The sequence below is a fragment of the Musa acuminata genome, chromosome BXJ2-9 (assembly GCF_036884655.1).
Source record: "Musa acuminata AAA Group cultivar baxijiao chromosome BXJ2-9, Cavendish_Baxijiao_AAA, whole genome shotgun sequence".
Lineage (NCBI taxonomy): Eukaryota > Viridiplantae > Streptophyta > Magnoliopsida > Zingiberales > Musaceae > Musa > Musa acuminata.
In genome coordinates this window covers 41,409,380-41,424,600 of record NC_088346.1, presented here as the reverse complement: position 1 = coordinate 41,424,600, position 15,221 = coordinate 41,409,380, and the positions used below count along the sequence as shown (strand labels likewise).

General features: G+C 39.9%; 2 protein-coding genes across 2 annotated transcripts; both read right to left on the bottom strand.

Annotated features, from left to right (window-relative positions):
- Positions 1-3,114: 3,114 nt before the first annotated feature.
- Positions 3,115-9,781, bottom strand: LOC135586354 (rRNA biogenesis protein RRP5-like). Its single transcript, XM_065126413.1, has 5 exons — positions 9,352-9,781; positions 9,060-9,261; positions 5,867-6,041; positions 4,754-4,836; positions 3,115-3,639 (listed from the first exon to the last, which is right to left on the bottom strand). The coding sequence occupies exons 1-3, from the start codon at positions 9,641-9,643 to the stop codon at positions 5,948-5,950; spliced, it is 588 nt and encodes a 195-aa protein (XP_064982485.1). The 5' UTR covers positions 9,644-9,781; the 3' UTR covers positions 3,115-3,639; positions 4,754-4,836; positions 5,867-5,947.
- Positions 9,782-10,209: 428 nt separating this feature from the next.
- Positions 10,210-13,869, bottom strand: LOC103973202 (glutamate receptor 2.9). Its single transcript, XM_009387702.3, has 5 exons — positions 13,509-13,869; positions 11,903-13,236; positions 11,494-11,806; positions 11,006-11,403; positions 10,210-10,768 (listed from the first exon to the last, which is right to left on the bottom strand). Exons 1-5 carry the CDS (start codon positions 13,789-13,791, stop codon positions 10,316-10,318), a joined length of 2,781 nt encoding a protein of 926 aa, XP_009385977.3. The 5' UTR covers positions 13,792-13,869; the 3' UTR covers positions 10,210-10,315.
- Positions 13,870-15,221: the final 1,352 nt, after the last annotated feature.

Sequence of the window (15,221 nt, the reverse complement as noted above, 5' to 3'; positions counted from 1 at the left end):
TTATTATTATTATTATTTATAAGGGTCTGTTCTAATAGTTGAAGCAGAGAGAAGAAACAAAGAGAGGTACTTAGAGAGAGAACAATATATTAGGCTGAATAGACTTTTGAGTTTTTATGTACCTTCTCCATCTAATATCTCTCCTCTACTCTTGTTTTATTTTTTTTAATAAATATTCGAATCAATATTTAATCCTACTCGAACGCAAAATTTCCTATTTCTATACCAAATCAAACTCTATACAATATTATTTCCTATTTCTAAGATTGAATGGTTTCTAAGGATGCCGAGAGGAAGAAATTGCATTTTGCCATCACAAACTTTGAAGTAAATCATGCTTCATGTTACTGACATGGCTTCTTTTAGTTTGCCTCATCTACTCTCAATTAAATTTCCTGTTCCTCTTTCTCTTTGTTTCAACTAATGTAGGTCTAAATATCATGAAATTTTTAGTTATGCCAAATCAAAATAACTACAAAGGCTATTATATTTATTTAACTCTCTCACCCATACACTTCACTTTTTTAAAGTTTTGAGACCATACATTATGTAATCATCAATTTGTATAATAGATTGATAGTTATTGCCAAAACAATTTTTTTTTTATTGTTGAAGATAAACATCATCTATTTATCAATTGGTCTTTATGAATTATTTTTTAGGATACCGAACATGTTTTTCAAGTAAAAATAATACAAAGATTATAGGGAGGCAAAAGGCACACCTGCAGTTTTGGCCTCCAACTGTTTCTTTGCTCAAATGCTGCTTCTCACCATCTGTGGAAGGCGGAAAATTTTATTCACCCAAATCAACAATCACCATTTGAGAATGAATAAGGTTATAATCATGGATGGTTGTTGATGGGAATAGAGTATGTGATGTACAGCTGCTACCTTGTCGTCGTAGGAAAACCAAACAAAAGATGAATCATTAGCTTCTGAAAAAGCATGAGAACGCTTCATTAACCTTTGCTAGTTGATTTCCAAGGGAAAAATATGTACATGTTGAGAAGAGGAAAAAAAATGGATCATTACTGAGAGAACACCTTCAAGGAGATGGTGAATGAAGAATACACGAGTGATATTGGTTCGGCTCGTGTCCTGTCGAGCCAATCATAAGACATGAACCGATCCAATACCACGCCATGTCTTCTTCTTCTTCTTCTTCTTCTTCAAGTCCTCTCCTGTTTCTTCCCTGTGATCATACCCCCATTTATAGGTACACTTGAACGTGAAGACATAAGCACATTACCAATAGAAAACATTAGAAGGAATCAAACACAAGACAAAAGTCCCCGAAAGACATGCCGAGCGCGTTGTACAATTGAGAAAGGTTAATCTATTATTGAGATAGGTGTAGAAATGATATGGCTACTAGATTTGATTCAGAGGTCACACAGCTCATTGGCCATCATTATCTTAATACGCATCTTTCTAGGAAGTGGAGAGTTGGTCACAAGAATATAAATGTAGAAGATCAAGTGAGGAAGAAGAGGTTTACCAGCTTTTTCGGCAAGTGGTATCGTACGACGATGAGGTCGAAATGAATTCCTGATTCATTAGTTTGATTTAGCTCACTATATAAATGATTTTGGTTTTTTTCAGTTTGGTTAATCAGTTCAGACTAAACTAAATCGATTTTAATTTAAAAAATATATATCAGTTTGATCAAATTCGTTATCTTAAACTTTGACCGATTCAAATTAACCTATTTTTCTCATCTTAATCCTTCTTATTTAATGCATTTGATTGGGTGCTAAACATGAACTTTCTAAAAAAATTTAGAATGACAATTGTGATATGAACTTTTTTAAAATGCTTATTCAATTTGATCAAGATTTTGATTCGATACAATTAAACTAAACAGGTTCACAAAATCGAATCGATTTAATTAAAAATCAATTTTTCTAAAAAAAAATATTTTAAATTAAAAATTAATTAATCAGATTAATCGATTTTGAACCAATTTATTTATTTATTTATTTAGGTAGATCCAACCTACTATAGACATAATAGTTTAAACTACTATCTTATCTTCACCGGACCGAATCAGTCTTCTGATTTAACATAATTTGAATCAGTTTGACCATAATAGACATGACTCCAAATGTTTCCCCTCTGTAACATAAAATATGGACAATTTGCTTGCTAATAGTGGCACCTTCTTCTTTGACTTAAAATTATATATATTTGTTTGTGAGTGATGAAAACTACGCTTCAAAGTCATTTCTAAGTCTGTATTTAGGCAGGCCTCTTAGTGTCCCTTTTTCTATCTTCAATATATCTGACGTAAAGCTACCCTGTGATCTATCTATTCTGAAGAAAGGAAAAGCTTATTCGTTGCCTCACACTTTACAGAGAGAGGCATCTAATTCGTTGCTATCTCTAAGATTTGCAGCCGTGATACAATCACCATGAGAGAGAGCAACAGAATCAGAACGGAGGTAATGCTGCCAATGGAACAGACAAATGACCGATCTTTGTGCGCAAAAGAAGAATGACCAATCAAATCCTATAGCCATAATATATCATATTCGTAGAGTTCCTTGAACAGGGGAACTACTGTGCTCCAAAGCTTTGGTTGCAGTAGATGCTGCAGCACTTCAGGCACTATCGCTATGGAGGTGTTCAAAGTGATTGGACGTATAAAGACTGCCCACCACTGCTTGTTTCCATGCAGAATCCACGTGTGTACGACTTCCGCATGTTATGCGCTGTCGGAGGATTTCTTTGGCTCTCCGTCTGTACCTGCAGGAGCAGCAAAAGTAGGAGGAAAGCAAAGCTGGATAAGATTCGCCTGAAACAGCACTGTTGGTTTCCTAATCTTGCGAGACCATTGGCGTCTTCCACGCCTGGAAATCCTCAACCTGATGGCCAACGTAATCCGATGTGGTGTCTATTTCATTGACCAAATCTAGATCATTACAAACCACTGGTGGAAGAAATGCATGCACATGCCAACCACTGTTGAAGAAAGTGTGCAAAGAGATGTCTTGTACGAAAATGGAGTTCCTGTTGAAATTTTTAGGTTCTCGAGTCCCAATCGATCCACAGTCATGTAGAACTTGAAATCATACAGATGTTCTATCTGGCAATTATGTCATCCATAAAACAATGAACATAAATATGTTCTATCTTGTTAAAACGTTTGTCGTCTTAACGAATTAACTTGTAAGTACACTTCCCGGAATTACAGAAGAATTCGAAATCAAATTTCCAGAAACGAAACTCTCAGGATGTAGATAAGATCTCAAACAGTTGATACGGAGGCTTTGCTGCTATCGAAAATTACATTTCTGTCAACTGCCATTCACAAGGGGATCTGGATACCTTCTTCGCAGACATTTACATTTGTGAACTGGCTGCTGCAACTGCAAACTTCATAGCAGACTCTTCTGGTAAAGAATTGGCTGAATCCACAAAGGCAGGTTGTGAAGATCCTCAAGTACCTTGCAGGAAAGCTTTGTCACAGATCCGGTTGACTTTCTCCACATTAACAGCACGTAGATTGTAACTTGTGTAAGTGTCTAAATCAAATAAGAGAGCTCTCGGCATATTCCATTGCCTTCCGCTTGACATGTTCAACCCGGTCTTCGTCACCATGGGCTTTTTCATAGTTAAGATACTTTGTGAACAGGAACTGTCAAAAGGATTAGATTTACAAATCAAATGCAACGTTGAAGATGATAAATACTCGGGGGTGAGGAAGCAGTATTTATTCTCCTGGATTCATTGAACTAGCATTCTTGATATAACTGACATTATTCTCTGCAGCTTCAAATCTAGGAACATTCAATATTTTCAAGTTTTTAAGATATACAATGGAAATGCACCTTCAAGTAGGATGACAGACTAAGCTTGTTTTTCCAAATGGAGTAATTGTATATGTACATGCTACAAAGGTTAAATGTCTTTATTTTTCCCTGAGAAGTTGCAAATAATACAACAGACTGAAGATATCTATACAAGTCCATGCCTCCATCAAATTACATAGATTCAACTCTTAAGTATTTGTACTCATCCTTGTCATTCCCATTCTTCCACCCATTCCCATACTTATCTATTTGAGCATATAGTAAAAACAGAAAAAAAATAAGAAAATAAAAAAGTGAGGCAGAGCTGGTATAAAGGAAGACAATGGGAAGAAGAGGGGTAATAGGTCATGGGTCACTTAAGACTAAGACAGAAGACAAATAATAAGCAAAATTTAGTCAATAAATAGTTAGATTGGAAATACTGAAATGGAAGGACACTTGAGAAAATCTAAGAACCCTCAATTTGTCTATCAAATTTGCAACTTTAGAGGTATGTGTGAAATTTGGAACTTTTGCGCGAATAGATATGAAAATTCAGTCTATTTCATCTTTTAGTGACCCTCTGTACTTCTCTCCCTTAAGAGGAATTGGTGCATGAGAACCATAGAGTGCATTAGAGTAATCCAATTCAAAAGCTATTAAGAAATAGAATGAAAGATTAAGATGTTCCTTGTGTGATGATCACAACCATCCACAAATAATGCTCCTCTTGTGTCAATCAAGAGAAGCACATATGCCGAGAGTACACATATGATAAACAAAGACACTGTTCCTTTCTTTTTTTTTCCGCAACATAATCAGATTGATGGATGTTTGATCAAAAACATGAGAACTGTTAAAACATTGCAATAGATCTCAGACATATCATATTTGAAGCGATAAGGTAAAGTTAAATAATATTAAGCCAAAACTGAAGATGATGGAAAGAGGTGTTGTGACCTTCATTTTTTTGGGTGGCAAACTTAAGCATGTTGCCCTCTAAAATAAGGCATGAATTACTTCCTCATCACCCAAACAGATCCCTAAAAAGAAAGCATGTTCATGAGGAATATGATCCTTCACTAGAAGCAGAAAATACAAGTCAAATAGAAGTCTTGAAAAGCTTAATAACTTGATCAAGATAAATGCTCCAAAGGTCAGTTCTCTTGGGATACTCCCTCAATATAGATTCAAACACCCAAGGTGCTAGGCACTTGCCCAAGCAAAGCGAGACACTCTAAAATATTAAAATATTAAAAATTTATAATATAATTAATAAATAAAGATTACTTTGTACAATAGTTAATAATTTACTGTTAAAAATATATTATTTATTGTTAACAACAGTTAGAAGGGAAGAATAGAACTATTAAAAGGGATAAAAAATGTAACCCAGTGAAAAGTCGGAAGAAGAAGCAGTGATGAGAAGCAACAGCAATGGATGATTAGTCTAAGACAACCGCGGCAGCACTGCAAGCGACAACAGCGGACAACAGCAGAAGCAGTAGGAGAAAGACTTGGTCGACGATAGAGGAATACTCAGTTCGCTACTTTTGCGACGGAGGCAGTGGCAGAAAGCGTTGGTACCAGAGGCAATGGGAGAAAGCATCAATGGCAGAGGCAGCGGAAGAAAATGCACGCTAAGGTTGGCTAGGGGAGTCGGGGTCGTGTGCAGCTTTTGAGATAAGGAACTGCGTGCGTTAGTTGGTTCAATCGAACCAATTAACTGCTATTGAATGTCTCGTCTCGCCCGAGCGCCTAGGTGAATGCCCGAGCACGTATTTAAATCACTGTATCTAAAGTAACACTAAATAGGCTTTATATGCAATGTTATTTTCTTTTGCAATTTCAGAAGTGGTTAAATGTTTTGCCAAAAATCATACCCACATTTACATTACAGTAGCTACAATAAAGCCACAAAAGATAAAAGACCATGGTTTTTCATTAAACGTTCACTAAGATGTCTCCATCAGCACTTCTTTATTGAACATAAAGAGAGCTATGGGGAATCATGAGAAAACCAAAACTGATAATCAACAATATAACTCAAAAAAATCTTATAGTAAGGCATACCTTTCAGCAATGGAGCGTGCTTTCTCAATATCTGCCAGAGAGAGTATATAAGCCATGTACTTTATCCAGACAAAACTACAATTAGGAGACCCTAACCAATTTCTCAATTTCATCTTCTGTTCTTGGAATGTCATCCTTCAGTAGCCTCTCTTCAGAAGCACTAATTTTGAGCTCCCTGCAAAATAAGTGGGAACATAAGCACCAGAAATTGATTGTCAGCATTGCACAATCTTAATGATAACATAACACATGAGCCACACACTTTTCCTCCTTGACCTTTTTCTTCATGTATCTGTTCCTTTTGGCAACCTCACAACTCTCATTATCATTGTGATTTGCAATTACAGGATTATCACCATCAGAGGCTTCCGAGTCATTAAGGATAACCTGAAGAGAAGGAACAGAAACCCTTGTTCCTGATTGAATGAGATTCTCACAGCCTCCATTATCATGCCCAGAAATCTTTTGAGAGTCAGGTAAGCTATCTTTATTATGCAAACCAAGCAAGACATCTTCCGTGGAAGAAGCAACATCATGATCATCACCGATATCACGTCTCATGTCAACATAATTGGCAATCCCAATATACGATTTCTTCATTACAAGGGTCATTCTCTGTCTATCTACATCAATCTGATAGTCCAACATAATCAAATAATAAGTCAATATAGTGAAAAGAAAAAAGAAAATATATGGGGCATCTTATAGAAAGACTCTAATTAGAAGGTTGGATTTACCGAAGAAGAGGATCATCCTACTAGAGAATTGATTACAATGAAAGGGGGAAAGCAACATATACTATACCTGTGTGCAGACCAAGCCTGTGCAGGCAATGTCTACCCAAGGCCACGTTTGTGCGTGGGAGGAGTTGGGACATAAATTAATGTCTTAAAATAAACAAGAGGTTTTCAATATCATCAATTATTTTTAAATTAAAAAAAGGGATCTAAAATCATCTTTTTAAGAAAATCATACAATTCAATAAACACAAAGTCATCAATCAAAATATTCAAATTAATCATGATTTCTCAAATCAAGGAGTCCATCAATTATTTCCCAAAGCAAGATAATAAAATATAAATAGAAGAGAGATTTCTCTTATTAAGCAACCATGTCGTCAAATTGAATAGATTATTTTCTATATAAATCATAACAAAACAAAACAAGATATCAACATAAGACAGATCAAAATGTGAGAAAGGAAGATATCAACAAAAGATAGATCATTATATGAGAAAGAAGGTATTAATGATATGTAGATTAAAATATGGGAAGACAACAACGAGTGTAAGTGAAAAATCCTTAGATGCATGCCACCACCTTCTCTTCGTTGCTTACCGCCAGTCTCCTCTCCTCAATGTCTTGAGAGGAGAGCATGATAGGACATTTATAGAAGATGAACACCTACACTCCTTAGGCATCTAAAACTCTTCCAACTAGGAATCCCTGTTTCAATTAAATTACCACTCTTCCTTATGGACATCAAAGGTACTCTAGTCCTAATCTAATAAGGAAAATCTTCCAAGTCTCCAACTCTCATCTCCAATTAACCTTTAATCCTAATCCAATTAAGAGAACTTCCAGGCATTTAAGATTAAAATTACCAAAGCACCTTAAATTAGATGTAAATTATACTTCAATAGTAAATCCTACTAGCTTATGAGCTCACTATCCCAACCTCACTACCAGTTATCAGTGACAATTCCATTATAGTGGACAAAAAATTCGAGCAATAGCACTCAACTACTGTTAATAGTGTGCTTCATGCTTCCATCTTAATGAATATTCCAAGACGACTTCATGTCATGATACTCAACTACAACAGACCTATTAGTCATGATATAAAATCCAAAACTACTTATTTGTCTCCATGACTATAGTCAGTTGTTTGAAGCATGGTGAAAGTAGTGGGAAAAGATGAATCATAGGAAAAGAGAGACAAAAGAAAATTGATACAATAAGAAGCATGGATCATTGTTATCAGTCAGAGAAATGATCAAATAAACAGCTGGAATTGAGGCTGAATCAATTAATATATATAATTATAGTTTCAATTTCAGCATTTTTTTAATGTTTCATTATGGCTACATTCATATCTATAAAGATTTCTGATGGTTGCCAGGGTGGCTGACACATGGTAAGGTAGGATTTAGACAAATGATAGTGCTATACAAGTTAAGATGACTCATTATCTTAAAATTCTTAGTCACCTGTAGTCCCCATAAAAAGTGACTAAAAAGTAGAACAGCAAAACCACAAATAAGTTTTGACATTAATAAATTCTTTCTCTTGTCACGACAATCTCCTCATCTGCATCATTCTCTACTCGTCTCTCCAATTAATTTAAAATATAATTAGCTTTGTACACATAGAATACAACCTGGATCTTACTGAAGGGGATATCTAAATATTGACCAGATTGCTAATAAGCTTGTGTCTCCTGTCCGACTCACCAACACCCTTGTGCTATTCTCAATTTTCCTATATTGACTTCATATCTGACTATCATTCTCATAAGCTACTTTAATATTTCTAATTTATTATGATCAGCTAGCCACCAGCTTTCTGAGATAGCAAAAGGTTTTTTTTTTTTTTAATATTGCATCTATTGGTATACTAACCAAACTAATCCTAGGCCAACATTAGAAGTGATGATGATCATGAGCAAAAGGCATGAGCTTATAAGGTTCAAAAAACAAGAGAACAAAGAGCAAGTCACATTCCACATGTTTAAGCATAGGAACATTGGATGTTTTGGCACAAAGGAGATGAATTTACTTGGCTGAAGCACACACCACAGTGCAGCTCACAAAACCCCAGAGAAAAGGGGAAATATTAATATTAAAACCTAAATGAAAGTTCACCGAGCACAATTATGTCAGTTTTGGGAACTGCGGCTACAATTTATAGAACAAAGAAGCTCAGTTCAATCAACAAGCGTTGAAACAACTACTACTGATAGGCTTGACTAGGAAAATCATGCCTATACACCAAAGAAAATGAAAGGCTCTGTGCATGAAACTGTTGGTTTAATGACACAATAAGACAGATAATTTCAAGCAAAACCTGTCCTTATAAACAGCAAATGAATAAATAATATATGAGTAAATAAAAGCATTTGGCAAAGAGACCATCTACAAACAATTTCGCCGCCAAAGGAAGCTGCCTTCATGGGTTCAACGAAAACTCATACCTTAAAGGGCACTCGGGATCAAACCTAACATCATTGCCGAAAAAAGAACTCAAATCATCCTCAATATCCGCTGGCGGTCTCTTCGACCCCTTCTTCCCCGTCTTGGCCTTCTTCCTCGAATCCTTCTTCCCCCTTTCAAACACGTCTTCCGCTTCCATCCGAGCCTCTGCCTCCTCATTCGGACTCGGAACGACCCCTCCACCTACATCCACCAAAAAGACAACAAAGAAGTATTTTTAGCACGACGATCAGAGATTGGAGCCGAAATTGGCGAAAGACAAGATAAATAAACCTCTGGGGAAATCGGGGTCATCGGCTTCGACGTAAAGGGAGGTAGGCAATTCCATGGGAGCGGAAAGGCTGTTCTTTACCAATTCTATCGCCTTCTTGACTGGCATGTGAGGCCTGAGTCGGTCATCAGCACCCGGTCGCTCGACCTTCCTCTTCCTCTTCCTTCCCTCAGTGCCAACAGCCATCGTGGAGAAGCTGAAAGCCCAACAGCAATCATTGGCCGATGTCCGAAAATACCTTGCTTTGTTTAAGGTATTTTCTTTGCCTCTCTTTCCTCGTCTTATGCTGAACATGTGATACTGGGATACTTCGAATTCAATGGCTGGGAAACAAAGCAAGAAAAGATGGCCGGAGAAGAAGAAGAGAGAACGAGATCTCAGCCAATGCTTCTGCTTCGACAAGACCTGCTCGTTTGAGGAGGCGATGCGGTTACGTTAGTGGGGCCAAAGGGTTTCAGGATACCGATCGGGAAGAGTTCTCGAGTCGCTATCGATGTCGGCTAGACGTTTACTGAAAAAGCCCCTCAACAATTAACTATTATTATTTTACATGCTTATAGTAGGGATAATTTTCGGAAAACCCCCCAAACTTGTGCCTTTTCGCGGAAAAAGTTCTCCTTTTCAATATTTTCACGATCATCCCCAACTTTTTAATAATACCAAAGCGCATCTCGATTTGCAAACCCTTTTTTCGTTTCCATCCTTCGTTTCAGGACCGTTTCATGGATTTAGATGTAGAATTTGGTCCAGTTGGCTGTCGGTTCAATTCTTCCCATGCTTTGAACTGGTTCAAATCTTTCATCGAGTCCTAAACGTGTTAATCGTATAAAGATCTCGTCATGTAATATGCTCTATTTTCCCATTTCAGTATACTTCTGTAGCACATTTGGTTTATTCTTCCATACTCGTAGGAGTTGCTAGGACAAGAACAATATGAATACTTTCCTTTTGCAGCTTCTGCAGAACTTAGGGAGAACCAGAGGACAAGTCTGAGGTGCTATGTGAATTCGAAGTAGCATAAGAACGGCCACTGTGGTCGTGTGCTGCCTTCATTTCTTCGACCTTGAGGCAGCACCTTCTGAGTGCATAAGATGAGTGGTCTTTCCGATCGAATGACTTCACCATCAGAACAAACCTTTGCCACACCGAGGATCCGTCGGAGTCCGTGGAGGTGCTCAGCATGTGGCGGTGCTCGTACAAGAAGAAAGCCGAGAACAAGAAGAGTGCAAGAACGGAGGTGGTTCCTGTGATGAGGAAGAGACCCCAGAAGCAGTTGAATGTGAGGCTATCAGATGTTGCAGCTCCGTTTTGCTCTGGGCAAGTAGTTCTGTTCCTGTACAGCTTTTTCTCGACATCTGCAGTGACCTTCAGTATTGCCCTTGATATCTCTGGGACGAAAGGTGAACCTTTATGGAAGACCTGCGGAGAAGAACACCTTTAGAGAAGACCTGCAGAGTTCAAGAAAGAATATGTTGTGTAGGGCTACATCTAAATATTTACGTTAAACTCAATATACCTATGGTGGATTTCTTCATCAATTAATTCGATTGTTTTACATCCAAAAAAGAAACAAAGTAGTTTTGGATGTCATACGATTAACTTTGAACAAGACAAACGTTAAGAACTAACAAGACAGCAGAGACTAGTGATGCTTACGAAGCCAAACCCTTCAGTCCTGTAGATATTTCCCACCATGGTGTACTTGCCGCAGTACTTGGAAATGAAGACTTTGATGTAAGGGATCTCATCGATGATGGCGCCAACACCACCTTTGGCGCTGCCTTTGGACAGCGCATCATCGTATTCATCAGGAGACTCGTACCTTCTGAGCTTTGACTTGTCAATGTTTAGCAGATGCAGCATCGAGGGGTCACCCATGTATCCAATATACTCCCCGTTCCTTATCAGATCATGCAGGTTGGTAACAGTTGGGTGAAGTTGCTGAACTGTGAGCATTGAGGTTAAGCTGGCTGTGTAACTTGATGTGAGTATGAGCACCACGAAGACCCAGATGATCACTACGACCCTTGTGAGGTTACTCGTCACCTTCTCCTCTGTGATGCAACTAAGCGAAGTGAGATCGACACTTGACTGAGTTACTGGAGCTGAGGCGGAAAGGAAGATAAGAAGAACGCGTACGTAACTGTGAGCAAAGACCAATGTGGAGAAGGAGAAGTAGAAGATGGTGCCCAGCTGATGCAGAGGTGGGCCTCGGAAGCTGTCGTTGACGCGGTGCTCCAGCACCCAGACGACGAGGCCGGTGAAGATAAAGAAGGCACCGATGGCCAACCAGAGCTCAGTGGTGAGCGGCTTCAAGAAGATCCACGCGCTCCTCCCGCGGTCGTCCTTGACGGGCACCACCATCGACATCCCCACCTCAGTGAAGGGTACTGAGAAGTCCGCGTACAAAGACCGGTTGGGTGTGATGGTCACATCTCCCACCACTGCATCAAAGTTCTGAGTTCCTTCTTCCTCGTTAGATGTCTAGCCAAAGTAGATTCTAATGAATCGTAAAAGGCATGCATAGGCTTAAAATCAAATGAATCAACCAACCTGCAAGTAAACCTCGTAAACAAGATCACTGTAGCTGCCCTTCATCTCCCCGTTGTTGTCCTCATAGGGAATGTACTCGTAAGGCACAACGTAAGGCAGCGACGCCATGACCAGATCAAACACCTCGATACAAAAGCCGCTCACGTTCCTACGCGTCAGAGGGTTCCACTCCCTGTTCACAAACTCACTGAAGCCTTTCTTCAATGGCACCCCGATCCTGAGCTTCTTCCCTCCCGTTTCCCAGTCTATCCCTTTGGGAGCCGCCAAAGCGTTTCCAGGCCACACCACGCTCTCGAGGTTCGCCTTAGAGTTCAAATCACCCGACACCCCATGCTCTGTCGTCCAGAAGCCGACCCTCTTTGCGGCGCTTCCCACGACATTGATAATCTCAAACGGCGATGATTCCAGCTGCCCATCCTTGAGCTCGAATTTTCCACTAATTCCGTCGAACTTAACGCCCTGCATCGACTCGAGCAATCTGTGGCCATTAGGCGAGAATTCGAGCTTCTTCAGCTCCGTCAGAGACGAGTTGTTAGCCGCGGTGTTGAGATAAGGGGATGGAGAAGTACTTGGAGTTCTACTTGCCAAAGCAACACTCTCTGCTGCCAATGCCATGGCCCAGGCAGTGTCATATGCCCACAGTGCGTAGACACTTGGATGCTGGACTGGTTTGTCAGTGGGGTGATCTCGTCGAAGTCTCTCGCTCCATCTCGTGCTGAATTCGCCATTCCGAGCAGAGCCCATAACGTACGGCTTCACGGTCAGGACTCCGTGCATTGCGTCGATGGCGGAGGCATCCAAGACGCCGAAACGGTCAGTTAGGCCGTAGGTCACGATCCATGCATAGCCTTCTTGCATCATGTCGGCCTCCCTCGCCTTCAGGAGGAGGCGCGTGGTGAGTGCGTCTGAGGCGTGTACCACGAAAACTCTAGTCCCCATAGTCTTGAGGCTGTAGAGCTCGCGGAGGATCTGGTCGTCGTTGGCCATGAGGGGGACCATGGAACGATAGGGGACGCGCTCATCGGTAGCCTGGAAAGCGTCGACGAGGTACGGGATCATTCCGGTGCCGTAGTCGGTGTCTTCGAAGATAGGGATCAGCTGGCGCCAGCCGAAGAAGCGGACGAGCGCGGCGATGGCCTGGGCTTGGCTGGAGTCGCTGAGGGCGGTGCGGACGAAGTAGGGGGTGCGAGAGGAGGCGAGGAATGGGGAGGTGGCGGAGAAGGAGATGATCGGAGTCTGCGACTTGTTACCAAGCTCGGCCACGAATTTGGCCTGGACTGATGTCTGCGGACCGATGATAGCTTGAACTTTGTCATTCCATAGTAGCTCTACCGCTGATCTCAGTATGGAGTGGACGAACATGTAAGAAAATTGTTGTTGTTTCAGTTAATATGTAGATAAGACGAACTATGAAGAAAAACGTAATGTTGCTTTTGTAGATGATGATGCATGTAAAGGTTGAAGTACATTAAAGTTAAAAGTACTGCAACGAATTAAACGTAATGTTGCTTTTGCAGAAGATGATGCATGCAAAGGTTGAAGTGCACTGAAGTTAAAGGACTGCAACGAATTGTGAGCCAGTGAAAGTAGGGATGAACAACAGTACCAGCAGCTGCAGCAGACACAACATCTTCTTTGGAGTCCTTGCCGATGAGGGCTACTCTGGTGGTGTAGTTAGGATGCGTCGAGTAGAAATCATCCATGGCCATGGACATGTAGGCCCAGCTGACGTTTCCCACCCATGTTTCATTATCCAGTATCACCCCAACACGAAATGCCAGTGTGGTCCTGTTCTCCTTCCCATCGGCCGTAGCACCATAGCTCAGTGCCAGAAGCAGCAAGGAACAAAAGAAGAAGAAGAAGACAGGCCGACTGATAACACCCCTCATCTCGAGGACTCCTTGCACTCAGATGTGGTACTGTCCTCTGTCTGCGGCACAGCTTATATCGTGCCTTTGCCATTGCCATGGCCAAAGTAAACGTCAACGGTCAAGAAAAAAAAAAAAGAAAAGGGAAGGATAGAGGATTAAAGAAATGTGCTTTCTGGTGGCGAAGATAATGTTGTCGTGCTAATGTGCTCGTTGACCTGAGTCGAAGAAATGGGAAGTCTTCGCCCAGTGGGCACTGGATGACGAGGGTTAGGCATTCCCATCTTTCACTGTAGAGGACTCCACACTTGCAGCAAATGACGTCTTCGACCAGTGTTGTCCGGTACGAGTCGCGATCGACGGAACGAATCCGAACGTGATAAAAGCCCACGAGGCACTTTAACATTCGTGATTAAAAGAACAAAAAAAGAGATTTTTAGTGCAGTGAGGATATTTAGTGCTGACTCTATTTCAAACATAAGGAAGTTGGATGTGTAGGGTTGTGAGTTGGGACGGTAGTATCCCACTTTCCTAGCTTTATGCCAAGGGAAAGCGAGTCACCTCAAATGGATCTTCCAATTCACTAGTGATAGGGATGGTTTATATGGACGCATCTTAGATAGACATGTCAACTTTGAATTAGGTAGATTGATAGGTTCAACCGGAACAAATAATATCTCACGTATCGTTATCTTTGAATTGTGTAATTAGTAGGCTAATTGTAGTGAGGGCCAATAAAAATAATCTTGCAATGCATTTAAAAATTTTAGTAATTAGTAGGCTAATTGTAGTGAGGACCAATAAAAATAATCTTGCAATGCATTTAAAAATTTTATCTCAATAAAGACGATGTTCGACTTAACCATAACAAATTTTGAACATATAAGGACATGTCACAACTTAAATTAGTAGGTTGAATTGGATCGGATTGATAGGTTCAACTTGAATTATGTGATTAGTAGACTGATTGTGGTGAGGGCCACTACAAGTAGCCTTGCAAAATGTAGAAATTTTGTCATCTCATTGATAACAATGATCAAATTATTGAAGACATTCTCATCAATAAAGATAACGTTTGTGACTTAGACCGCAAAAATTTTTGAACATATAAAGGTGTGACACAACTTGAATTAGTCAATTGAATCGGATCAGACTGATAGGTTCGATCGGAACAAATAGTATCCCACAAGCTGTTGTCCTGGAATTGTGTGATTAGTAGGCTAACTATGGTGAGAGCCACTACAAATAGCCTTGCAATGCATATATAAATTTTATCATCTCACCAATAACAATGATCAAATTATTGATCACATTCTCATCAAGTTTGAACATATAAGAGTGTGCCACAACTTAAATTAGTAGGCCGAATCGGATTGGATTGATTGGTTCAATCAAAATAAACAGTATCCCACATGTTGTTATCCTTGAATTGTATAATTAGTAGGCTAATT

Coding starts and splice junctions, on each gene's coding strand:
- LOC135586354 (XM_065126413.1), bottom strand. CDS start 9,643: ATGTTCAGCATAAGACGAGGAAAGAGAGGCAAAGAAAATACCTTAAAC. Junction 9,262..9,351: donor TGACCCCGATTTCCCCAGAG/GTTTATTTATCT, acceptor TGGTGGATGTAG/GTGGAGGGGTCGTTCCGAGT. Junction 6,042..9,059: donor GATCCCGAGTGCCCTTTAAG/GTATGAGTTTTC, acceptor CTTATTTTGCAG/GGAGCTCAAAATTAGTGCTT.
- LOC103973202 (XM_009387702.3), bottom strand. CDS start 13,791: ATGAGGGGTGTTATCAGTCGGCCTGTCTTCTTCTTCTTCTTTTGTTCC. Junction 11,807..11,902: donor TTTACGAGGTTTACTTGCAG/GTTGGTTGATTC, acceptor GAAGGAACTCAG/AACTTTGATGCAGTGGTGGG. Junction 10,769..11,005: donor GGACTGAAGGGTTTGGCTTC/GTAAGCATCACT, acceptor TCTTCTCCGCAG/GTCTTCCATAAAGGTTCACC.